The sequence below is a fragment of the Pseudopodoces humilis genome, chromosome 9 (genome assembly GCF_049639895.1).
Source record: "Pseudopodoces humilis isolate 2021_Gansu_Grassland_sample_001 chromosome 9, ASM4963989v1, whole genome shotgun sequence".
Taxonomy (NCBI): Eukaryota; Metazoa; Chordata; class Aves; order Passeriformes; family Paridae; genus Pseudopodoces; species Pseudopodoces humilis.
In genome coordinates this window covers 23,715,449-23,742,272 of record NC_142208.1, presented here as the reverse complement: position 1 = coordinate 23,742,272, position 26,824 = coordinate 23,715,449, and the positions used below count along the sequence as shown (strand labels likewise).

General features: G+C 53.6%; 1 protein-coding gene across 1 annotated transcript in view; it reads right to left on the bottom strand.

The window, feature by feature from the left end:
* TRIM8 (tripartite motif containing 8) overlaps positions 1 to 25,623 on the bottom strand; it is a 30,144-nt gene extending 4,521 nt beyond the window's left edge. The window contains exons 1-2 of the mRNA XM_005520699.3: positions 24,671 to 25,623; positions 23,727 to 24,382 (exon numbers count right to left, since the gene is read on the bottom strand). Coding sequence (XP_005520756.1) covers positions 23,727 to 24,296 — 570 coding nt within the window. The 5' untranslated portion in view covers positions 24,297 to 24,382; positions 24,671 to 25,623. The remainder of the gene's footprint in view (positions 1 to 23,726; positions 24,383 to 24,670) is intronic.
* Between the last annotated feature and the right edge of the window lie 1,201 nt (positions 25,624 to 26,824).

The following is a 26,824-nucleotide window of genomic DNA, read 5'->3' as shown; positions in this document are numbered from 1 at the left end:
CATGGTTCAGGAGGGATGGTGCTTTTTCCCAGCAGGATGCCACTGCCAGGCTGAAAGCCCCCATGTAGCTTGTGGAGCTGGAAATCTGGTTACTTCAATGGCAGAAATGGCAAAGGGGCTGCGTGTGCCGGGCTGTGTTATTGGCTGGGTTGGGTCCCCTGGATGGGGCAGCACCTCAGGTAACTTTCTGCAGCCTGGTCAGTGGGGCTGGGTCAGGGCCAAGCCCTGGGGCTGTGGAGGGGACACAGAGAGGCTCATCCCCCACTACGGCAGTACCATTTTGAGGCCCATCATCCATTTATTGCCAGCAGGCTCCTGCGAGACATCACCACCTCCCTCGCGTTCCCGTACGCCACGCCAAATCCTTTCTCCCTTCCCCGCCTCCTTGACAAGCCCCAGAGCCAGCATCAGCGTAATCTGGAGGGACAGAGTGAGGAGGAACAGGGTCTCCCCCCGCCACACTGCCAGCCCCCAGTCCCACTCCTTGGGGCTGGGTCTGGGCCATCCACAGAATAACTGGGACAAAACCTTACCCCCAGCCTCATTCCTGCATGCTTCCCAGCCAGGAGAAACCCACTGCCCATGAGAAAAGAGATCCATCCCTGGGAGCAGGAGCAGGGCTTCCCAAAACATCCCTCAAAATCAACTCCAAATATTTGTCCTTCATGTTTACTGGGGGGAAAAGCCAGCACACCAGTAGGGCGAGGAGAAGGGCTTTGCCCGGTACAGAGATGTGGCGTTAGAGACTAAGCGACGGGGGCGAGATGGAAAGAAACCGGCAGCAAGAATGAATTTCGAGGGGATTATTGCTATTATAAACCGCCACTCGGGAATTTATAATCAAGTAATTAATTCCTGGATGAGGCGGGAGGGGGAGGGTGGCAGAGGCGCTGCTGGGATTAATTGCATTGCAGGGAAAGGCTGTCACCTCCGACTCAATTCAGGAGAGGAATGCGAAGCCTCCTCCCTCCTGTTGTTTTTCTTAAGGTCTCAGGCACCTCCAGCCTTAATGTCACTGGGCTCCTACCACTAATAATAACGAGGAGCTAAAAAAACCCAGCTTCCCACTCACAGGCACACTCCACATGCATGCCCGGGGCCCACACATGTGCACCCACCCAGACACATGCAGACAGACACACAGACAGCACATCCACTGAAACAGGGCCGAGGGGCAGTCACAGCAACGCAGACCCCCAGCCCACAGGGGGGCATTTGTTGCGCGTGCGTACAGAAACACAGGGGCCTGCAGCATCCAAGGGCATCACTGGAACCATCCACACGGAGAAAGATTTGAGGCATATACTAAAAATCTCCTCTTTTTCATTGTAAAATGGTTGTTGTTTGTGCTGCTGCAGCATCAGCAGGCTGCAGTCCACTCCCAGGTTTAACACTGTGGGAACTGAGCTCTGGAGAGTGAGTGCAACACCACTTTGCTTGAATCTTGGAGAACCGAGGGTGCAGGCTGGAACTGTGTCCTATGTCCTGTGCCAGCAGCCAGGCCTGAGTGTGGAGCTGCTGGGGGCTTCTCTAGGGGCTCAGACAGGGTTTTGGGTCAGGCACCAGGCAGAACTGTGAAGCAAGTGAACAACAGCCCCATGTAGGGAGATTGAAAAGTGGCAGGCAACAAGCCTTTTCCTGGGCTCCAGAGAAAGAGATGTCCTCCAATATCCCTGCTTGCAGGAGGCCAGTTGAATGTGGGAGTTGGGCAGGTTGTGCAGCGCAGGCTGAGCTGCTCACACCCCATAATGGGCAGCCAAAGGACACAGTGAGCTTTGCACCAAGCCCTTCCCTACACCTCCCTCCCTGCCACAGATTTGCCATCTCCACCAGGGACATCTAGACCTATCCCACACCAGCCCACCAGGAGGACAGCCAAGTCTAGCCAGGCCCACAGGAGCAGCCCAATCCTCAGCCTGACTTCACCCTGTCAGCCTGCTGGGACAGGACCGGGTAAAAAACAGCAAAGTATCTGAGGCTGACAGCTTGCTGGGCACAGAGGCCAAATCTCCATCCCACTCTGTCATACCCATCAGATATCTGACATACCCAAGGCAGCCACTTCCCCCTGACACTGCCAGAATGATCTTGCAGGAGAAAGCAGGGTTTCCTATCACTGGCAGATGCCAGGCAGGCAGAGACCACCCTGCCAGCCCCACTGGTGTGAGGGACCCCCGAGGGAGGCACCGAACAGCCCCGGACATGCACGTACCATTGCCCTGCAGCTGCCGTGGCAGAGCTGCCAACCTTTGTGTTTTGTAACAAATTTCAGACTGCTCCACTCCAGGAGTCATGCAATTATGTGAAATCACAAATACACATATAAACATATGTAAAAATAACTTTTTATACATATCCCCTCATAGCTGGAAAAAGTGACCATAATCCAACATAGAAATCAGAGAGAATAGAGGACATGCAGCACTTTCTTTAAACCTTATATTTGAGCCATTCTCTTGATTTTAGGGTGATTTAAAAACTGTATGTGCCTGGGATTGCAGTGGAATGGGAGGGCTTTTCACCCACGGCAACAAAACCTTAACCAGACACAAGGGTATGAACTACCTTGTGTCTTCCTCCTCCAGCTTCTGGCACCAAGGGGTGAAATCTCATTGTCTATGCAGCACAGGCTGAATTCCTTAGGTATTTTGAAAAGGAAAATACATCCCTTCCCCTTCCATCCCCTCCCAAATCTGGCATTTCTGAAGTTATGAACTCCTCCTCCTCCAGGATCAGAATTTCTCAGGGTATTTTCTCATATTTCATGCATGACCTTGATGCTGGGAGAACCAAGGCTCTCTCTGTACAGGCACCCTTCCCAGGCTGTGAGCAACTCTGATCCCAGTTTGTCTTTTCCGAGACACGTCGCCGGTTTGCGAAACGCATGCTAAAAATGCTTCTTATTCCAACACCAGCTGAGAGTGAATTCATCTCATTAATTAATAAATTAATCGGTGGCTGGGGTAAGTGGCTGGTCCACCATGACCCAGTGGTGACAGGAGACAGGGTGAGTTCATGGACACCAGCTTATTCTGCAGATGAACATAATCTCCCCCCTCCTCATGGAAGAAAATGAAGCGTGGGTACAAAAGGGCTGAGTCCATTCAGGGAGCTCACAAACACGCCATGAGCATCAACCCTGCAAGGGAGCTGGACCACCAAAGGTGGAATGATAAAGGAGGGGATGTTATCATTGAGTTCCCTTCAGAAGCAAGGGTTTGCTCCTCCCGTGCAGGCAGAGGAGGGTGATTCCTGAGCAGCCATTGTGGCAAGTCAGATGGGTTTGGGGTACCATGGTCATGCATTGGGAGTGAAACACTACTTGGAGGGACATCTCTGCAGGAAGCCAAGCAAGCACTGCAAGGTCTCATTGCATGGAGGATGCACACAGCTGGTCCCTGTGGGATTGTTCTGGGGGAAGGCTTGGTGACCATCACTATCCATGGCACTTGCTGGGAGGAAACCACCACCAGGGAAACCACAGTCACCCCACCTGCACCTTACTGCACCTCCTGGTCAGCCCCCACAGACTCTGTGCTGACCCCAGCTCCCAGTGGCCATCCCAGCATGGGATACCATCCACTCTGCCAGCCAGGGCATGGGGATATGTCTGCTGGGGGACAGGGCAGTCCCAACAGAGAACTTCTGCAACATTAAATGCCTGCAGCCACAAGACAGGAAGATAGTAATAAAGAGTTTAACAGCTCTGATGATACAGGGCATCTATGCCTCTCATCCAAGAGCCACTGCATGGCTGCAGCACCACAAGCCTCAGGTGTGTTACATACACGGGTCCAGCTCAAGCAGCTGGGAAAACCCCCACTGTGAATTGGGGCACTGAGGTGTAAGAAGGAGCTCACTCACCCAAGACCTCCCAGGACGGGAGCAATCTGTGGGCAAGATGTCTCCCCTGACTTGTCTTAGGCTGGTCTCAACACTGTCCTCCCCCAAAGGGCACAGCTAAGCCTGTGGTCACTGCTGAGTCCACAGTAACAGTGGATTATGGCCCTGCCCTGCCTGCGGCCTGGCACTCCCCTCATCCCCCCTTTGCAGCCCCCAGAAGTCCATTGCCCCGGGGCCAGCATTGGGGCAGTAAAGCCCCATGACATGCTCCAAGGTTTTGTGTTCTCTGAGGTTGGTCAGGGCCCTTGTGTGCCTCCCAGGGAGAGCTGGCACAGGAAAGCCTCTGGCACCCCTTCCCTGGGGGCTTGAGTGCTCACCAGCCCCTGCCCAACTCCCAGCAGGATCAGGAAGGAGCCTGGCAGCTTCACCAGAGGCAGAGCGGTGCCCCATGACCTGCTGAGCTGCTCTGGTTTTAAACAAGAGCTGGAGCAGTGAAAAGCCTTACTGTGTTCATAGGGTAAATGGAGCCTGTGCAGATTCTCTGATGTCTAATATGCACCATGCTGCCTTCAGGGCCATTCACCGTGCAAGAGCAACTGAGTGCCCACACACTGACCTGTGGGATGCTTGCAGGATGCTAATTCCCAATAAACTCTGCTGAAAACTGTCTGTGGGTTTGGAGGGTACTACAGCAGGGCAGGTGGACAAACCACAAGAGTGCACAGCCCTCATTCCCATAGGAAACTGGGGGAGCAGAGAGCCAGACTGCCCCACAGAGCACCTTTAACCACAGTTGGACAGCTGGCCCAGGACAGGCACACTCACTTCTCTGCCTCTCTCCTTCCTCCTCCTCTGCACTCAGGCCTTCCCCTCGCCGCCAAATCCCAGCCACTGAGTGAATAAGGACATTGTTTGCAGTCACCGGAAAGCCAGAACGGAGGGAGCAGCTTGGAGCATGAGGGGCAGGAAGGCTGAGGAGGAGGAGGAAGGTGGAACCGGAGCGAGGAAGCTGCAAAGGGCAGATGCCTGTTGTGGGAATGGCTCCAGACACCTGCAGCTCAGCCCAGGGACCGGGATCAAGAGCCCCCATTGAGATACATGTCCCAGCACGTTGCTGGAGACGGGCCTGAAGTCACAGTGACTGAATTTTAATGCACCAAAAGCCCTGGACCAAGGAGGCGAGCACAACCTTTCGCCTCCCCAGACCTCCCACACGCAGGCTTCCCTCTCCCCAGCCCCGCTCCACTGTCAGCTGGACCCTTTTCTGAGAAAAACCCACACGATGAGCTATTTTCATCCCTCCTGAAAGCGTCACCCCACCTGCTAACACATCAGAACCTTGACACTGTGCACATCTGGGGCACAGCACCCTAGTGCCCCCAAAAACAGGATCTCAAATTATGAGATCATGCAGGGAGCACTGCCACAGCCCAAACCCCCTGGAGCATCCCTCCCACCCTGCTGGTGGCCTCCTGCTGACCAGACCCAGGCAAAACCAGCCCTTCCGAACTCCACACAGCCCTTGCAACACTTGCAGGAGGCTGACCCACTTAAAGGGGCAGGAAGGAAATGCTTTCTGGTTGGGGTTTCATCTTGCACACATTTACAGTAAGCACCAGGCAGAAGGGAAGGTCTCCAGCCAGAGCATGAGGTCTTGCCTCCCCTGGCCAGCCCAGAGTACACACAGTGCTCCAGGCTTTGGCTTTTCTCACAGTGCTCCCTGTGCAGAGATCAGGCTGGTTTATCCTCAACAGGGGAAGGAAGAGGGGAGGGGAACAGCCTGAGATATTAATAGCTGCCCTTGCTAGGAAGGGATGGAAGCAGCAGCCATGCAGTGAAAAGGCACCAAAGAGACCCCCTTTCCCAGCACTGAGGGACCCCTGAGCACCGGGAGAGCTGGTGCTTTGTAGAAAGGGGCTTAAAGCAAAATAGTCAGCACCAGCCTGGGGGAACAGGATGTACAGTGTCTCTTGCAAGAGCAGCTCTCCACCCTGTTCTCATGCTGGAGTGGGTGAAGATGCCTCCTGCTTATCCACATCACCCTGTGAGACCTGTGCCTGGCCTCTGAGCCTTCCCTGGAGAAGAAACCATCAGGCTTAGACCCACTCCACTGGCTACCCCACAGGCACAGCCCCATGTCCCACCTCCTGTGCCCACCCCAGCACAGGGCATCCGTGCAGCACCACTGGCACACAGCAGCTGGATGCTCCCATGGAGCCATGACTCATGAGTGCTTAGCAGGACCAGGTTGGACCTGGCTCCTGGAGCATCCCAGCACAGTGTGCATGGCAGACCACGCTTCTCTGCACGTGCCTGTACCAGAGCAGATCCTGGACCACACAGGGCTGTGCCAGTGCCTGCAGCCTGGGACAGCTCTTTCCCTTGTTTACACCCAGCAGAAAGGAAGAACTTGTTAATAAGGAGAAAATACAAGGCATTGTGTTTCATGGGGCCAGCAGCAGGATTTCTGCAGGCCAGGAAATGGGGACCTATTCTCTGTCAGAAAGTGACCTTCAGGAAGATCCTGAGGATGCTAATTCACCTTCCTGGGCCTCTGTGCATCCCCCTGCTTGTCGCAGCCATGGGGTTACTTCATGCTGTGCCTCTCACAGAAATGGGGGAAAGAAGCTGGGGCTCTACCTATGGTTTTTGGACACCAACTTCAAGCCACAGCCCAGCTGACACTGCTGTCAGTGTCGCTGGAATAGGGATGAAGATTTGCTTCAAGTGGAAAAGGAGGATAAGGGAGATTAAGAAGCATAGAGACGAGGCCAGTGGCTGGAGACACATCACCTCTCTACCAGCAGCCCTGCAAGTCCTGGAGGAAGAAGCCTTCTGGAGCCTACTTCTTCCTGGAAGGAGTACTGGGTGTCAAGTATGGGTGATGTACCCCTCAAAACAGAGGCTCCCTCTATGCAAAGTACAACAAGAGGCAGTGAAAGCAGGGCAAATTGCCTCTGCCAGACCTGGGGCTCAAGACTCACTCACAACATGTGCAGAAGAGGAAAAAAGGAGCTGGAAATGCACCAGGAAGATGAATACCAGGACAAGAAGCTAGTTTGCATGCCGGGCAGGCAGCCAGGCAAGTCATGACTGATGCTACTGGCTCCACAGGACAAAGATGAGCCTTGGTGATAGAATCATGGAATCATAAAATCATTAAGACTGGAAAACACCTCCAAGATCATTGAATTCAACCTTTGACTGAACACCATCTTGTCAACTAAATCAGTAGCACTAATAGCCATGTCCAGTCATTTCTTGAACACTTCCAGGGATGGTGACTCCACGATCTCCCTGGGCAGACCATTTTAATGCTTAACCTCCCTTTCAGTGAAGACATTCTTCCTGATGCCCAATATGAACCCTCCCTAGCGCAGCTTGAAGCTTGTCCTCATCTTGTCGCTTGTTGTCTGCAAGAAGAGGCCTACCCACACCTTGCTACACCTTCCTCTCAGGCAGCTGTAGAGGATGGTAAGGTCTCCCCTGAGCCTCCTTTTCTCCAGGCTAACCATCCCCAGTTCCCTCAGCCACTCCTCATACGACCTGTGCTCCAGGCCCTTCCCCAGCTCTGTTGCCCTTCTCCAGACTCGCTCCAGCACCTCAATGTTTTTCTTGTAGTGAGTGAACGTGGAATTTGAGGGGCTGTGCTGAGTACAGGGGGATGATCACAGTCCTGGTCCTGCTGGCCACGGTACTGCTATACAAGCCAGGATACCACTGGTCTTCTTGGCCACCTGGACAATTGTTGGCTCATGATCCCCAGGTCCATTTCTGCTGGGCAGCCTTCCAGCCACTCTGTCCCCCCAGCCTGTAGCACTGTGTGGGCTTGTTGTGATCCAAGTGCAGGATCCAGCACTTCACTTTGCTGAACCTCATACAACTGGCCTTGGCCCATCGACTCAGCCTGTCAAGATCTCTCTGTGGAGCCTTCCTAGTATTAAACAAGATTAGTCCCAAAACTGAGCCTTGGGGAACCTCACTAGTGACCATGCCTTTGGCCAGTAGAGCCACTTCCTGCCCCATATCTGCCAGGAGAGACAGCATCCCATCTGGGCAAATGCCCCACACTACTGTCCCAGTGCCACAGGGACAGCAAATGCATTTGGGTGGTGCAGGAGCAAGATGGAAAGAACACCTCTGAGGGCTGCAGCTGCAGGTGTGACCAGGCCCTCAGGGCAGCGATGAACTCAAGAAATTTATTTCCTTTCTGCTGGGAAGGGAGGGAGAAGAGATCCCCAATCAGGCCTGTGTGCAAACACTGACCAACAGTCCACCCCAGCCAGCTTTTGGACGGAGGACAGTACAGGCCACCTTTGTCTGGGAGCAAGGAGAGCCAGGAAGAGTCACAGGGCTCAGCTCTGTGTTTATGGACAAGGTCTGCATCTTCTTCACCCTCAGGGATGCAGAGGAGGAGCTCTTTTCCCCACCTCTTTCAGTTTTAGGGGGAAATTGTACAGGTTTGGGGCTGCTTATAAATTAGTGCCAAAATTCACCCTTCTGCTGAGCCATCTCCAGCACAGGGCTCTGGCTGCAGGCCCTGGCACAAACCTGCCCTGCCCAGCACCAAATGCACTTTGAGTAGCCAACTCAGGAGCACCAGTACTGGGACACTGCAGGGAAAGTGCGGGGCTTGTGATATCCAGAAAGTTTCAGACACCCAGACCCAATTGCCTCGAACAACTGTTTCCAGCCACTTGGGAGCTCAGACTGACACCAACACCTGGAGCACAACTGGTCCCCATGACCAGCGCTGCCTTGTGCTTCATCCCTGCTATGCCAGAAAATAAAATCTGGGGCCTGTAACTGTATTGAGTGGGATTCACCAGATTTCACAGTTTTTCAGAGCCTAAAGGATCATGTAATAAGTCCTGCCATTTCTGCCTTCAGCACAGTCTGTGCTTGTGGTTTCTCAAATGCTTCAATCAATTTATATGGACATTAGGGGGGCCTTACCATCCTTTTCTCCCTCATGTCTGTTTTCATACATCTGCCCCTTCCCAACCACAGATACAGATAAAAAAATCATCCAGAAAAAAAAAAGAGCTGTCTGTCTTTGGTGGGATCATCTCCCTCAGCTGGCTCGCAGAAGCGCTCTGCCAGCTCCAGTGGTGGCAGTCTGTGCAGCAAAAGGAGATCACTCAGTGCTGAAGCTCAGCTGAATCACAAAGTCCTGTTCCTCACACAAGTCCTTTTGCTCTGACATTTCATTTCTCAGTTGCTTCTCCCATAACCCCCCTAAAAAATTCAACAGGCTTTGGCAGCACCCCCAATTCTGCCTCGATCTGCTGCTGTCCCAGTCTTGTCTAGCTCTGTTGAATTCCAATATCTTCCCAGTGTGACAAAATCTCAGGGTCTCAGCCAGTTGTCCCCAAACTGTGGCTGGGGGAATGGCCTGCCTTACAAAGGAGCCATCCCATAAAGGCCCATCCTATTGCTTGGCAGCAAACCTACCCCCATCTGCAAGCCCTGCAAAACTGAGAAACCCTCACTCCCCCTTCCAAATAAACATTTGGATTCAAGATCCAGCTGGCCTGTGTGATCTCAGAGCCTTCCCCCTGCAGGGGTGAAACACAGCCAACCTCTTCCACTCTTGCTCCCACTGCAGGCTGAGCAGTCTCTCCCTGGCCCACAGACCTCCACTCTGCACCCACCCGGCTAAGTCCTGCCATGGGAAGCCCTGAGCTCTGAACAACAGCCCCTTTGGCTTCCCACCCCTCTGATTTCTAGTTTCTGCTCTGGAGGGAGCCTAGCATGAAGACCTGGAAGCATAAACAGATTTTGTGGGGAACTCAGATACTTGTGAGGAAGAGAGCAGCAGCAGCAGCAGCAATACCCACGTGCACCCACGTCCCGGCCATGAGACCACTAGCAATGACCTGCAGCCATGTGTCCCATCAGTGTCTCATTTGGCGAGCCAAAGACAAGGGGTCCAGGTGCACAAAGCACCTCTGCAGATTCAGGCAGCACTAGAAAGAAAACCCTCCTTTGATTTAAAGGCCATGATTTTTTTTTCCTCCCAACTGATCTAGTTAAACTTCCAACTGCTCAAGGCTATTTTAATTTGTACTGGTAAGTTAAATCAACACAAACAAGGGCAGAACAGGTTTATATGCACCTCTATTACTGGCCTGCACCAACTAGAGTGCAGCTACATTTCTCCAGGCAGCTTTTTTTTTCTCTAATAAAGATAAGGGGGACGTTTTTGTGCACCTTCAACTGACAAATGGAGCCTGAAAGTGAATTGGGAGTCAAAGCCTTGAGGAAAGTCAAGGTGACTTATGCGCCAATAGGCGGGATTCAAAGAGCTTTGCAAAAATGCAGATCAACTAACAAGATTTATAAAACTCGTTAGGGGCTTAGAGGTCGCTTAATTCTCAAAGGTGCCAAGGAAAGTGCCTGACTCGCAGAAGGATGGATGGGGCTTACAGAGGTGGCTATCTCAACCTTTTAGTTGCTTCAAGAAAAGCGGACTCAATTTCTCTTGGAAATGAGGTTTTGACATGCCAAGATGTTTACTGTGAGCCTTGGCTCCTCCATCACTTACTTTAAAGAAAAAGAACAAGTCCTCTTGCTGCAGACAACTGTTACAAACATCTACTGAAAGCCACAGCAGAATCTGCTGCTTCAGCTCACCAGCGCCAGACACCACCCAGAGGAGTATGAGACCAGATTCAGCACACAAGCTGGAAAAAACAGGAGGGGGGAAAAGACTTCGCACTTCTACAGCTCCCCAGTGCCTGGCATTTTGCAGGCTGGAAGCAGCCTGTCAGCACCTGCAGGCAGCCAAGGAAACGTACAGCAAGTCCATCCACCCCAGTGACCACTACCACGGTCTGTTGAACACCAAGGACCCTCCACTGCCTCTCTGCTGGGTTTTTTCTCTTCCCAATTCTGTTTTTTGGTGAGGTGGTTGTTGAGAATTTGAAAGCCCGGATTATAATCTTTATGAATCCCATAGTTAGATCGCTCTGAACAGCAGCCCAGCAATACCAGATGTTCAAACAAAGCTGCCAACCGACAGCTGTCTGCAGCTTGCAGCGTGTTTTTACTTTAAAATGCAAAATGATACCAATCTATATTAAAAGAGAGACGTTCAGAGCCTTGCGATAGCAGCTGAAGCCGCGGATATTGCTCTTTCACGCAGGGTGTGGCAGCAGAAGGAAATATCTCAAAAACTACTGCTTAAGCCACCCTCCCAGCCCCCCCAAATCCTGGCCCCTTTCCTAATGGGAAAGAGACTCACGTTACTGCCTGAGTGCCGTGAATGTACCAGTGCATGTCCAAACAAGCCAGCAAAAAGAAAAATGCAGCATGAACAAACACTGTCTAATGAAGGATGCCAGAACGAATCTGGGCGCTGCCCACACCTGGCTCTCAGCGGCATGGGGAGGACAAAGTGACACATGGGGGGATGGAAGGAACCTCTTGTGGGGTGGAGGGTGCAGTCTCTCCTGCACCAGTGACCAAAGTGGGACAGGAAAGGTCCCTTCTGGCAGCACAGCATCACCAGTGGAAGCATGGGATGAAGGGGCATCTTCCACTGCTTCAGCCCATCTGCCCAGCATCTCACCTCAGGTTGTCCAACATCCCTCTAAAACACACAGGGATGCTCTGGTCCAACTGGAGAAACTCTGCCTGAGTCTCCTTAATGTGAGGCAGGTTTTCAACTTGCATTGCTTTGTACCTTTATTTCTTAGGCTGGCTGGGACCAGACAGAAAGCCTACACCTTGCAACCTTTTCTGCATACCAGCAGCTGGAGAAGGCAAGAACTGGAGCTCAGCCTTGCTCTTCATTATTTCTCCCTCTGGAAATGCAAGCCACCCACAATGACCGCATTTTGGGGATGGCAAGTCCCAAATACACTAGGCATGGCACAGTACTCCTGGCTTGCAGGAATTGTGCAAAAAGGGCTCTGACTTACTCGAACGTGACGTCCCAAATTCCCCACCAGCCGTGATCACAGGAAATCTTTGGGACCGGTCCCAAGGCTGCCTCATTGTGCTCCAAGCAGCAACAGCATGAATGAATCACGCTCTTCAACATGACACCCAGCTCCCAGCAACGTACTCAGGACCAAAATATTTACGTTGCAAATGATGAAGAATAGGGCCAGATCCCCTCCCCAGCCTGGTGACATAAAAAGGCCAACATGGTCTTGCATTGAGCAAGTGGGTGGCAGAAGGATAGGAAAACAGGAGGCAGAGACCAGTCCCATGTCTCATGGCCCATCTCTGCTCAGCAATGCTGAATCAGAGCCTGTCCCAGTTACAGCAAAACCCCAAAGTGGCAAGCACCGAGACTACGATCCCCGTGGTACCACACTCCCTCTGGATGACACGTGAGGGAGCATGCTGGAACCTGTAGTTTCCAGCCAGCCAGCTGCAAAATGCCATCCCCCAGTAGACACATCTCAAATTAAAGTGATGCAAGGACCCCAAACTCCTGGCAAGGTGCCAGCCATGGCTTCTTGTTGGCAGGCACTTGGCCATTCCTATGTGTTGCACTAGCCCCTTTCCAAGGAGAGGCCAAGAGCCCACACCCTGCAAATCCCCTCGCAGCTGACCTGCAACCTGCTCTTTCTGAAGTGATGTGTCTGCATGGACAGCATGGTGCTCCCAGAGCTCTGGTGCAGCCCTGGCATGCAGGAGATATCAGCCCTGCTCCTGCTTTGTTGTTGAGCCCCCCACCTCTGCTCCATGGCACTGTGATGCCAACCCCAGAGCAAGACCCTGCATTCAGTGCTGGTGAAACTTCAGCTACATAAAGCCCAAAAATGCATCCCTCGAGGGGTCCTGTAAAGATGCCACTGAAGCAATCAGAGTCTTAGGCAGCAAAAAGCAACACACTGGAGTGGTGTTTTCAGGCAGAACAGCACAAGCAGGCAAAGCTCCACTGAATCACCATACCAATAAAGCTAGGGACAGCCATTTCCCCACAGCATCCCAGATGGACACACAGCCACCCTGGGAGTGTTGTCACCCTGTGCTCCAGCAAGACCAGACCATACGTCACCCCCTGGGGAACGTGGTACCCCTCTCCTTGCCTGCACACCCTCCCCACTGCAGAGGAAATCGTGCGCCCGGCTGATGTCAGGAGGCATCACTTCACACAAAGGCCAGGCTTCCTGGCGGGGAAGGGGTGGGGGAGTGGGGAGGAAGGGGAAGAGGAGCCCGGGGCAAAGGCAACCAGCATCTACAGCTCCTTGTGTACGCAAAAGGGGCAGCAGCAAGAGACAACATGGCTCCTTCTACTTCAATTGCCCTTGCACCCGGGAAAGAGAGGCAACATTGTTATTTCCCAGTGCCCTTCACAGGAGCCACAGCATGGCCCTGCCCTGCACTCTGTGCACCCCTTTAAGAATGTACTGAAAATAAGGGACTCAAGTTTATTTTAATTTGCTCCTGCAAATAAGTAAGTTCCATTTTCTCCATGCCAGGCTGTGGCTGTTGCCAACCAGGGGACACAGCTCCCTGCTGAGCACCCAATCAGGAGAAAAAAACATTTCTACGACAAGATCTAACATCAGCACCTCCAAAATTGGCGTGAGCATGCACCCCACCTGTCTCCTCATGGCTCATGGGTGGCTAAATACTCATGGTACGCATTAATTGATAAATACAGATAAAAATAACGTACTGAGGACCGAAGGCAAGAGTAATCAGCAGCCCTCATTTCCCAAACTCCTCTCCCCAGTATGTTCCCCAAAGCCAAGCATTTTTGCAAAACATAGCGTATCATGGTACCCACAGCATCAATATGACCTCCTGCTTCAGCATCTCCTCCTCTACCTCCTGCAGTCCCAGCTCACCCCCAGGTAGTGAAGGAGGCTGGTGGCCAGCACCAGACTGCATTGCTTTTGTCTCCAACTCAGCCACTCTCTCAAGGACACTCTGGACCAGCTGCACAGGGACCAGTGAAAAGGGCTCAGCTGTAGGGGACCTGCAGGATGTGGTCAATGTTGACTGAAAAGGGAAATCACTGATATTGCAGAGGGCAGCCAGGGAAGGTGGATTTTGGATGTGGGCACCACCAGGGAATAACTTTAAAGGAGCAAACCTTGCTGTTCTCCTTCAACGTGCTGACTTCTGCTCCTAGGAGAAGGCCTGTCATTGGTTTTTAATCTCACCCGATTATGGACCAGCCTTTGACATTATTGATCTCAGGCCCCTGAAGTATCATTTATCTTCCAGGTTTGACTCAGCCATCAGAGCTCGACATCTCAGACCCCGGTCAGCTTCATCCTCCCAGGGAGCCAGGGGAACTGTTCTGCACAACTCCAGTCCTGCTGATTCACATGAACTGTATTTGATGCCCAGTTTCCACCCTCACATAAGGTGTCTTTCACTCTCTGCCTACCTGGCATTTTGTTTTCTGACTCAAAAATCCAGCTCCTCAGGTCTCTGGCAGACCAGCATTGCTTTCTCAAGCTTGGCAGTCCAAGGTGCCTCTAGTGTGCCCTGCTTCCCCCTTTCAGTTTCATTATCCTCTTTCAAAGAGGATGTGGTGGAGACACAAATGTTATGGGATGTGCTGAGAACTGTACAGGGACCGGGGGAGCAGTGCCAGCAGTCAGCATACAACTGGAGAAGCCATTTCTAGCTGTGACCCACTGCCATTTTCTAGAGCAGAAGGGACCAACAGCAGTAGCTCCTCACTCCCTGGTGAGATTGTACCCACAGAAAAACCAGGCAGCTATTGTGGTTTTGTGGTGGCTTCCCCATACCTGCCAGCCAGTACAGCTACCACAGGGCCAGCTTGTGACTTCTGCTTGACCTTCAAAACGTCAATGCCTGCTCCCTCCACCAGACCCAGAGGAGATGGGCTGACAAGTTCCCTTTCCCCTGGATACCTCCATCCCCCACCCAAACTGACAGACGGTCCCAGCCTCCACTGTTTGGGAAGCACAAGGTTTTCCTCAAATGCCTTTGTCAACAGTTACTGGATGCAGCACGTACACGAAGGCTGTCTTTTCAGATGCCTCCTGTCTCTCTCTCCTGCAAAGCCAGGAGCCTTATGTTTAGGGAAGGAGGAGTATTTCCTGAGGAAGGCTCCAGTGGGCAGTTTTAATGCATAGAGGAAGGTTTAGTTCTTGTTCTTCATGTTGTTATACTTTATCACATTGCTGAAAAGCACTTTGGTAAATGGAGATTAATACCATGCGCATTCATAGATTGTAGCAGGAACTAGCACTGGGGAGTACCAGGGGAGGAAGTGCCTGGATGGGGGAAGCTAGCAGGGTCCACATTCTGGCAAGGTACCACCATCAGCAAAGAAAGTACAGCTTCCCCACACTGCCATGGACTTCCTGACTCCTAGCAGGTCTCCCCACCTCTACTTACCTCTAATTTAGGGTAATATGCTGACTTCCCCATCCAGACTTCAGGTTGTTGCAGAGATTAAAATTATCTTTTTCTCCCCTGTTCTAAGTAGAAAGTTACAAATTCCTTAGCTGAAAGACAGGCCTTGGTTTTACCTGCTAGGCTTACATGCTTGGGAAGTGTGTTTGGAAAGGGGTGCCCTTCACACCAGGCACTATTTCCAGCTCCCTGCCCAGATGCCCTGTTGTGCAGCATGCCAGCAGGCAGAGGCAGAAAACCAGCTCCCAGATGTGCTCCCATTCCCTTGATGAGGGCAGGCTCCATCCCCACCCGCTACAACCAAACTACCTCTGACCAAAACAGAGCTCGCAGGCCTCAGCCACCCAGCCACAACAGTGCAAGCTGTGGCAGAAGAGCTGCAGTAATTCCCTCCTGGATCTGGCCACCCCCATCACTAAGGGGCTAGCACAATACCAGAGGGAAGGGAGAGCGCAGCACCCCCCCGCACTGTCCCCAAAGGGTCTGTGAGGGGGACAGAGATCTCGCAGCACATTTATTCCGCTCCATCCATTTGAGAGGCACGCTTCAAGGGGCTTTTTGCCGTCAGAGGCGGGTGCACCAGGACAGGAAAAGAACAAAGGGAGGCACCGGCACCCCCAGCCCTTTGTCTGAGCGCAGAGGAGTTCACCTGCAGGGAAAACCTGCTCCCACCGCAGAGGCGGCAGCTCCACATGGATTCAGATGGGGAGAGGGATGCGGCCCCCCCTTCTAGCAAGAGGATAATGAGCCGAAGGATGCAATCACATTACCCTCTCTCTCTCCTTGCCACACGCACAAGCCCATTACAGTGCACGCCAATCCCCCCCGACTCACCAACAACCCAACAACCGCAACCAGCAATAAAAGCCATTGCCACAGAAATACCAACCCACCCCCCAGTGTGATCGATCTGTCTGCGTGTGGCCCAGCACCAAACCCCGGAGCTCGGCTCTACCGACCAGGATTGACTGGGAGGGAAGGGGGTGGGAGACTCGTTTCCAGGGGACAGGGTTTTAAAGCCACACAATAACTGGCTCAAATGAGGGTTTAGATTAAGCTGTCATATGGCAAGGGAAAACACTGCCTCCATTAGGACATGTGGGATTTTCATTCCCTTTCTCCAAAGCTACAGCTCTAGGATGAAGCTTCCAGGTCACCCAGGCAGGGAGCAGAGAACTGGGTGATGCCAAGCAAATAGGGGATCCTGAACAGGGAGAGATGGGTGGAGGGAAGAAAAGAGAGATCAGCCCTCCCGAAGCCCCAGATCACACAGTCGGCTGCTCTGACAATGTTTACTCATATTTCAGAGAGACACAGCCATCCGGAACATCACTCCCTGCCAACTGCCTCATCTGGAGCCATACACAGCTCAGCTCTTCCCAGCCCACTCCAGAGACAGCCCCCCCAGTCAAAGCATCTACACAGCAAGAAATTGAAAAAGGACAGGTAGGGGGAAGAGGAGAAACAGAGAAATTAAATTAATTTGTCTTTATTTTTTTTTTTAACAGTTCTGGTACATCATCCCAGCAAAAAGATGATTTCGAGTGCAACGGCACCGCTGCAGAGTGCAGGGCACTGCGCTGAGCTGGGAACTTCTGCTCATGTTACCATCACAAGAGAATCATAAGACAGAAGAGGGACAACCACAATTCTCTCTGGTGAGAACAGGCTGAAGCTGTCCTTATCAGAAAGGATCTGGGACTGGGAACCTCTTCCCTGAGTTCATCTGGGGGACATATGTAAAAACTTTTGCGTGCATCCAGAGTCTCATCCCTGTGAATAACCATCTCTCCCTCCATATTTGGGACCAGACATCTCTTCCTCCCATTCCCAAGTATGCTGGGTATAGCCCTCCCAGGAAAAGGAGGGGTGGCTGCCTCTGTCCATCCGTGGAAGAAAGGGAAGGACATCCCTGGCACGTTTCACATCTCCCCACCAATTCCCCAGCATCTGCCTCACTTTCTCTTCCAGCAAACAGAGGTTCATTGCAGAAATTTGGCTATCACTGCAAGCAAGCTCAGCAGCTCTGAGTCTTCTGTGCCATCCCCCTTACTTCAACCCAACCAGCATCTCCTCAGCCTACAGGCTGTTGATAAATGCAAGAAGTTGACAAAGTCACCAGAACCTAGCCCAGATCCACAGCATTTTATTTATTTTAAAAGCAAAAAAGCCAGGCCAGACCAGATTCTGCCCTGGAGCCTGCGTGGCAAAGCAGAATCCTGCTCCAAGTGTTTATTTATAAATCCGTACATACATGTACATTTGAATTCTGACAGAATTAATTCTGGCATCCAGCTAATTCAAAGCATTCCTCCCCCATCACACTACTGTTGCAGGCCAGCCCTGCACAGAAGCTGATTATAAAATGCTGCACTAGCCAGGCATTTCTGCAAAGGCTTGTGCTATTGAGCATTCAGTCTTTCCTTGCTTGGCTATTTCATTGTTTCGGTGTCGATCCCTCCTCTCTTGCCCTGTGTTTCCTGGTTACTTTTGTCCCTGCTCTGGAAGCACTGCTGCTCTCAGCCCCATTTCAGTGTCAGATTGAAAAAAAAAAACCCGAACAATTACATGAAATTAAAGAGAAGAAAAGAAGAAATTATCACCATGTACCAAGATTTCCAGTAAACAGATAGGTAATGAGCAAAAAATAGGCCAATATGCTGCAAGGCAAGCTGCAGACAGATCTGGGTATAGAAAACCCGCTGCCCGCCTCCCAAGTACAGCTAAGAAATCCCTGTGTGGTCACACGCTGTCCTCTGGAGCAGAGAGGAGAGAGGTCAGGGCAGCCAGCACTGTAAGAGCCTCTTTATTCTTGGGCAGTTGCACGAATCTGATCGCTTGTGCCCTTTGTGAGACATGGAAATCTGCCTTCTCCTCCCACCCCCTTCCCCAGCCCCTCTTCTGCTCCTCCTGCTCAGATGGGGACAGAGGCAATTCCTTGGCTCCAAAGGCAAAGACCAAAGCAGCAGAGAGGCTGTGGATGCCCCTCTGGCAGGACCAGACCTGGATGAGCACACAGGAGACCTTGAGAACAGTGCTTTGTTGGGGCAAGGGGAGGGGAGAAGAAGGGAAGGACAGTCCTGGGATTTCGCATTCCTTGAAGGACTCACCCAGACTCCCACGTGTCAGGCACAAGGCTGAGGGGTGGAGGGAAGTCCATGGTGTCCCACTGCAGTTCATGTCTCTCCTACTTCTCCCTCTCCATCTTGCTCATGGGCTTGAGGAGAACGGCACGCTGATCACCTCCATGCCAGCAGACACATGATGCTCACATAAGTATCACACGATAGATTTAGATTAAACAAGGGTCTGGGCTAAGTTCATTATGCCCTCATCACCAGACAAAGCTAGGCTTAGACTTCCTAGTTCAGAGACCAGACCACAACACCTCTGTCTCAGGGGCTCATTTGAAGTCACTGCTGACGGAGGGTTTCAAGGTGGGAAGCCCTAGGTAGGCCAGGGCAGTCTGGTGAGCAGGGCTGTAAGCCTGGGCTCTATTTTGTTGCTATTGCTTGCAAAGCAGCTCAAGGTCCTCAGTTGAACTCTTCTTTATCTCTCTTTCCACCTCACTCTCCGACATCTCCCATCCACACTGCATTGTCCCCTATGGGAAGAGAGCATTCTCCACAGCAGCCCCAGTACTATTCCTTTACCAAGGTTGTCCCCTCCACACAAGTCTCCTCTCTCCCACCCAACCACCAGGCTGCCTCCTAGCATCCTCCATCTCTGCTGTCACTTCTCAGATTGACTCTACACAAAAGACTTGCCAGCTGCAGGTCTGGAGCAACCAACCGCTGGCAACCTGACGGGCTAAGGGCACAGAAAATGCTCAAGCTTAGCAGGAAAGCAGCGGGGAAAAGCCCTTAATCCAAACCCTGCGGAGGCAGGAGACTGCTCCAGTTCAGCCAAAGATCTGGGACTGCCAAGATACCCACTGCTGCTTGGCCAGCAAACCCAGAGGGGTTTGTAGCAGGATGGCTCAGCCCCCCCAGACTTCTCTAGGGCAGCTCAGGCTGCTACGGCTTGAACTGAAATCTGCTGCCCCTGACAACACAGAGCAGCAAAGCCTGACAGATCGATGTGGTGAGTGGCATGGAGCTAGGGAGACAGGCTAGGTGGTGCTGGGATTTCTGCCACTGCCCAAGGGCCATGAAGTCAGTGCTCATCATGGCAGCTTGACCAACTGACAGCATCCCAGGGCACAATGATCAGCCACATTTAGGAGCACAGTGCCATATTCCTGAGGCCCCTGGGCAGGAATTAGGGCATAAGCAAAGCCAGGGACGGACAGACCTGGTTTAGGCTGACCTAACCCTTGGGCTGGGCTGGCAGTTCAGCTCTGGGGTGCTGGTGGAAGTTCAGATGGAGGGTGCAGGGAGAAGCTGCATTACTTACTCCTGCTTTCTAAGATCTGCTGCAAAGTTGTCTGGGGATCAGGTATGCTCAAAGAATGGCACAGCAAACGCCTGCCAGGCACCAGCCACACCACCTACAGCCACGAGAGCTAAATTAGCACTCAAGCACTTGGGCACTTGCACTCACAATGCCTGCAGTGAGCTGCGTGCCATGCTCCTCATAAACAAGTCATCTGGAAAATAAGTAAGCCTGTAAAAATCCAGTCCATCACAAGTTACCAAACCTGTTTCAGAGTAGAACAACCTAGAGCAGCTCATGCCAGAAGCCTGGCAGTGAAGCTGATACCAAGCTTCCCCACTGGTGGGACTCCCTTGGTCCCAGCAAAACATCCCTGGCACAGATGGCAGCATGGGGATGCCACGTGGGACTTGGTGGTGGCCAAAGCTGGCAAAGAACCAGAGTTTCTGGTACAGACTTGAGATCCATCTCTCCCTATGCTCCTATAAAGCATTCACCTTTCCTCATTCTCATAATATAGAAAGCACGTGAGTTGGCCTTATGTGGGGTGCTGCCAAGAAAGAAAGCCCAAACCCACTGAGTTGCAGTTGGACTCAATGGTGCAGTCCCTGTCCCCTGGATTTGCTGAACATACACTGCTCCATGGACAGTGTTGGATGCTGTTCCCACACACCTGCAGGAGGATTCACAATGTTTTCCTCCAGGTCTCAGTACCACAATGCATTTTCTCCCACTTAATGTTCAAAGCCACCAGAGATCTTCATAATGTGAAGGGATTTCTAAGAAGTTAGGTTACAGGGAAAAATCTATTTCCTTCTCCCTAAACAAAACAGAAGCAGAGCCTCTCTACCCAAGCCCTTTTCCACTGGTGCCACCCCTAGCTGAGGACAGGCTGCTGGGAAACTTCTGAGCAAGTTCAGATGTACCTGGCCTCAGTCAACCATGTCCCACACAAAGACAGGGCAACCACGGTAATACCCTGCACGTGAGACTCTTTCTCTGATTGCCAACTTCTTACCTATACTCCAATCCCAGCAATGTAGTTTCCCCTTTTTGGATGGAGAAAAAATAAAAAGCAACACATCAACCTTGCACTGGAGCAACTTTCTTTTACAGCCTTAGAAGCAGGTTCCCCCATGCAGGCGGGAGGCACAAGGAGCAGCAAAGGCAAAGATGGAAGAAAACATGTTTCATTTTGAGAGCTTGACACAAACAAAATGAAAAAAAAAAAAGCAGAAAAAAAAGAAAAAAAAAGAAAAAAAAGAGAAGAGGGTGCCTTGTTGGCTTTTCTTCCCCCCCTCTCCTCTTTAACCGCTACAAAAACAGGAAACAAAGGAGAAAACATCTCACGGGGGGAAGGGGAGGTAAGCGCTTTATACGCCCACGAAAGAAAGATTAACCACATATTTTATTTACTGATTGTATTACAGTCGCACCGTGGAGTTCAACTAATTCTGAGCCAGGGCTCTGTGGGTTTGTGCGGCACAACCTAACGCTGAGTGGGGTCCTTCCCCCAAACCCACCAGAGGCACATGTTCCTCTTCAGGCAAACCCTGCACAGACACCCCCTTTCCTCTGGCAGACACCCACCTCCAGCCTCCTTCACCCAGCCAGAGCACTTCTGCCCCAACTGCCAGCTCAGCTGACAAAGTGCTGGTGCTGTCCCCAAGGAGTTTTGATCCCCTTTTCCCCTTCAAACCGGTCTGTAATCAGAGGTAAGGTGCCCTTAGAGGCGGGTTGGCAGCACAGCCAGAGGAACAAATGCTAAAGAAGCAGAGTTTATGGGGAACGTGCTTGCAGGCTCCGGTCCCTCCTCCGGGCCATGGGGGCCACCCCCTCCACAGGAGTCGATTTTGCAACCCCCACATTTGCGAGTGCCCGGCACCAAGGTCAGGGCTCCGATCCTCCCAACTTTGACTCATTTCTCAATTAACGGCCTTCTGAACACAAACCACATATGGAACAAACCTCTCACAATGGGGCCTCCCCCGGACCTCCCAAGCCCAGCGTTACTCATCTGCCCCCCAGTCCCAGTCCATCTTTCCCGGGATGCTCCAAGAGCGGCTCACCGCCGCTGCAGGGTGAGCAAGCAGCCAGGAATCCCGGGCCCAGCTCCCGCAGGCGGGAAGTCGTCACCAGCTGAGCTCATGCACCCTAATTCGGGAGCCGACAAGGCCACCTTCCTTGCTGGCTGGTGATGGGCTGCTTTCAGCCGGAGACCCAGCCATGCCCATGGAGCAAGGGCTGGCAACCTGCTGGCTGCTTTTCCCAGGGCCTCACCCCTACCGCAGCCACTTCGCGGAAGAACTGCTTCAACTATAGGGGGGATCCTTTGGGCACACTGTCCCTCAGCTTGGTGCTGTCCTTCATTGACCCAGACTCCGTGCACCCAACCGAGCCATGCGCCCAGCGGGAAGAGACAAGCTTATCATCACAGAGAAAGGAAATTAAAATAACGCGGCGATGGAGGTACCGAGGGATTTGGCCAAGGTCACAAAATAATTCCGTGGCTCTAGGATACAGCCATCTAATGCTTTTGGTGCCTAGCCGCATATCCTAAAATTTTAAGCCAGGGCCAAAATCCAGCCTAGCCGGTGGCAGATTTCTGCCAGGTCATTAGCAGCGTGCATCCGCAAGAAGCGGCGAACATCCAGCCATAACAACGGCAGCAACAACAAAAAAAACATGCAGCAAGAGCGGGAATAAATGAGATCAAAGTGTCCTGGAAAAGGACCTGGAAAAATAGTTTTGGTCCCTGGTGAAGGCTCCTGGGAGATGCACATGTGAGCCCCATCCCAGCCCTGCACAGCCCTCCTGAGGTGGCTCCCCACCCTGGCAGAGGGAAACCAAAATGACTCCCTATAAATAGAAGCAGAAAAGCACTTCTCCAAAAGACTGACTGGGTCTTTCCCCTTCCAGCGTGTGTGGCAGAGCTGCTGGCACCTCCATGGAGGTCCCTGGTTTTCCCCCAAAAAACCTGGAGAGGAAAATAACCTTCCTGTGAGCTCAGGCTGGCTCTTCTCTACACAGAGCTGCACCCCCCCACCCCCACCCCACTCCCAGGCCTGGCCATCCAATTGGAAAGTAATTATACTGCAATTTTTATTTATGACTTCTTTTTTTTTTTTTATTGCTAAATGGTGACTCATTTTGGCAACATTAAAATACACAGGAAATCATCCCCATTTTACAGTAATCACCATTCAATTCATTGTTAAATATTTATTCGGCAGACAAGCGCCGAGCCTCTTTCAAAGGGTCGGAGGGGGAGCGGAGGGGCAGCCCTGAAAACGGGGAAGGTGGTAGAAGGGTCATGGCAGGGCTGGCCGCAGGGCTGGTAAATGCCCGCCAGGAACTGGAGGGTGGGGAGCCAGGGGTGAAAGCTCCTGCCAGATGGCCTGGCCAAGGGCAAAATACAGACCCGCTTCCCCTCGAATCCAGCACAACAGCCCAGGCTGCTCTAGGGAGAGGAGCAGCCCTGTGCCCTCTAATAAAAATCACATTATTTGGCCAAACCCCAAGACTGAATCCCCACCAGTGAGACGTCACGGGTCTCTGACACGTCATGGGTCTCTGACACGAAGCTCTTCCATTGCTGGGGGGAAGAGGATGGCCCACCGGCCCCAGTGGGAGGCAGTGGGAAGAGCAGGCAGTTTGACATTCACAGGCCTTACAATGGACAGGGTCTGCTCCTGCAGCCGCTTTGTCCTCCCAGGAAGCCAAATTTTGGGGTGATTCGACCTCAGCAGCAGGCAGCTCTTCTGCTTTCCTCCAAACAGCTGCATAGCCCACCACAAACCTGGCAGACGGCCCCTCCAAACGGCCCTGGCCCAAGACCTTAACCCTTCCCTGCAGAGCGCACACCCAAGGCGCCGTGGGTCCCAGAGCCCGACAGCTACAAAGGCCTCCCAGCACCGACACCTTCCCTGGGGAGCCCCCTGGCACCCACGGGCTCCCCGTCACTGCTTGGCTGGGAGGCCACCCAACATGTCTGCCATGGGGGGACCCCGGGCGGAAGGAGCAGCAGCGCCGGGATGGATTCTGTGTAGGTCCTACACAAACACGGGGGAACAGACACGGCAGGGAAGAGGGTGGCTGGGCGGTCCCCAGGCTGGGCAAACCCGGGTGTCCAGGATGGTTGGACTCACCCGGATCTCATTGCGGCGGATCTCCACGTCGCAGACCGAGTGTCCCTGGTGGGCCCCGCTGTAGTAGCAGCAGAACTGGCAGACGGCCACCTGCTCGGCCTCGCAGTGGTACAGGCGGTAGGCGTTGTGCTGGGGGCAGCTCCAGGCCCGCACGTCCTCCGCCTCCACCAGGAGATGCCCCCGCGCCGTGGAGGGCTGCTGCAGGTGGGTCTGGACGTGGGACTGGCAGCACGGAGCCTCGCACCTCAAACAGATCTTCTGTGCAGGCAGCGGCGGGCCCCGGCGGCAGAAGACGCAGTGCAGGACTGAGGGGGGCTTCTCCAGGTTGAGGGAGTTGAACTTCTCCACGATGTTGGTGAGCTTCAGGTTCTTCTCCAGGTTGGGCTTCTGGTTGTAGGCCTGGTTGCACTCCGGGCACCGCACCAAGCCCGACTCCTTGGCCCACGCCTCCCCGATGCAGCCCCGGCAGAAGTTGTGCTTGCAGGGCAGCTGGACCGGCTCCACAAAGACGTGAAGGCAAATGGGGCAGATGAGCTCCTCTTCGAAGCAGTTCTTCCAATTCTCGGCCATCTCTGCCGGCAGCTCTGTCGACGCTTCCCCCCAGCCGCTTCGGTCGCTCAGTGCGGTCTAGGGGCGGATGCCGGGGTCTGTCCTCCCTGAAAGGGGAAGGCTGAGGGTGAACGGACGGGCTCCCCCCTCCCCGCAGCACGCGCCATAAATAATAAACCGCAGCAGATTTTAAAATCGGGGATAAAATAAACCACAGAGCAGCACTCTAGGAATATCCGGCAAAAAAATGCAACGTCCCCATCGCTTTGTTAAAAAAACAACACAAATGGTTAAAAAAACCCCAACACGATCCTGTTGGACTTACAGCCCAAAGTCCTAACCACCCCTAAAAGCCATTTGCTCCTTTTTACCCCAGAAGGTGAACTGAAACTTACCAAAGGTTGAAAAAAATCCATACAAAATCCAGCAGCAGAGTCCAAGTTCCATATAAAGCTCCTAAATTTAGCGCTCCGGATCAGATTTTTCTTTTCTTAGGTTTGCAACTGACATTCAATATTTTAAAGGGACTTTTGTCCCCCACCAAACCTGGCCAACAGCTGAGGGCAGCGACTCGCTCGGGCTTTTTTTTTTCCTTCCCTGTATTTCTCCTCCCTCTCCCCCTGATGGGAGTTGGGAATCAGAGTCTTTTAAAGGAAACAGATCAAAGGGTTAAGATCCAAAACGGGAAAAAGAGGAAGATTAAAAAAAATAATAATAATAGCGACGGTGACGATGGCAGAAAAACGAATTCTCTCTGCGGCCCCCGAGATTTGCTTCTAAATCGGAGGAGCAGCAGGGAAAAAGAAGGAAGAGGGGAAAAAAGACAAGACAGGGAGGTAAAAAAAAAAAAAAAAGAAAAAAAAGCCCTCTCGCCTGCTTCGAGATTGCGAGGTCTTGAATGGGAGAGCTCGGTCATTCAGAGCAAACCCCAGCCCAGCACAGCCCGCCCAGCTCCTCCAACGCTCCCGGAGAGGGATGGGAGAGGGGACGGGCTTTGGCACGGGGGGTTCTGAGCCCCGCGGACCCCAAATCAACCTGCTCCCACTTCCCACTAGGGCTGGGGGGAAAAAGGTGTCCGGGGCGTCCGTCCTAGCCCGCTCTCATGGCCGGTCCGGGGGTCGCAAGCCCCCGACGGTAACAATGCTGTGGGGTGCACGGACGGTGCCCGAGCCGGTGGCGGGGCGCTGCCTTCCCCGGCACGGCCCCGCCGGGAAGGGGCGAGGCGGCGGCGGGCAGCCGGGAGGAGCCGGCCGGAGAGAGCGGTTCCGGGAGAGCCGAGTCAGCTCTCAGCCATCTTGAGCTGCCCGGCTGAGAACGGAGACCGGGAGCGCGTTAAAAATAAAATTAAAAAAAAAAAAAAAAAAAAAAAAAAAAAAAAAAAAAAGGAAAAAAAGGGTATTTAAAAAAAAGAAATTATAAAGTCACCAGAACAACCCCGCTCCCGGGAGCCACCTCCTCCGCCTGCCTAGCGAGGCTCTGCGGAGGGGCTGCGGGGCCAGGCGAGCCCGAGCCGAGCCGTCCCGTCCCGGCGGGGCCGCTCAGCACAGCCCCCCGCGCCCGCCCCCGCCGCCTCCAGCCATCTTGGGGTCGCCCTGGGCGCCGGAGCCCCACGCCCCGGCTTCCTCCCGCCGCCCCCGGGGAGGCGGCCGCGGCCGGGGTGGGGGGGAACGAGGAGCGAGGCGGGTGGGGGCGCGGATCCCCGCTGCGGGGAGGGGAGGGGGGGGCGGCGCCCCGGGCTCAGCCCCGGCGCGGGGGGCCGGGGCGGCGGCGGGGGGCGGGCGGGGCGGCCATGGGGGGGGCGGCCGCGGGGCTCGGTCAACCGGGGAAAGGGGTGCGGACGGGCGCGCCCCGCCCCGCTCGGGAGCCGGCCGGGGTGGGGAGGCGGAGCGGAGGCGCCGGTGCCGCTGGGCCTCGCCGGGCGCTGCCGCCGCCGCCGCCTCGGAGCTGCCGCTGCGCTGCGGCGGGAGCGGCTCCGCCCCGCCCTCCGGCCCGCCCCGCGCGTCACCGCGCACCGCCCCCGCCCCGCCCCGCCCCGCGCCGCCGTAAAGGGGACACGGACACCGGTGGGGCCCGGCGCCCGCCTCCGCCGCTGCCTTCGGCAGGCCGGGCTTGCCGTGTCCCGTCCGGCCACTGCATCGGCCGTAGGGCCACCCTGCCTGGCCACCAGCATCCCTACCCGGCCAGCGCTGCTCATGGTGCCAGTCCGTAAAAAGGCTGTTTGTCCTGGAAGCAGTGCACATCTGGGTCACAGCTGGTGCTGGGCATCATACTCATCGCTGTACACAACTTCCTAGCGAGGGGAACAGGGGAACGCTGGTCTCTTCTCTCTGGCAGCCAGGGACAGGATCCGAGGAAACAGCCTGAAGTTGTGTCAGGGGAGGTTGAGGTTGGATATTAGCAAAAGGTTCTGGTTGGGCACTGGGACAGGCTCCCTAATGAAGTGGTCATACCACCCGGCCTGCCTGAAGAAGCATTTGGAAAACACAGGCACACTGAGGATGTTTAATTCTTGAAGACATCTTGTGCAGGCCAAGAGCTGGATTCAATGA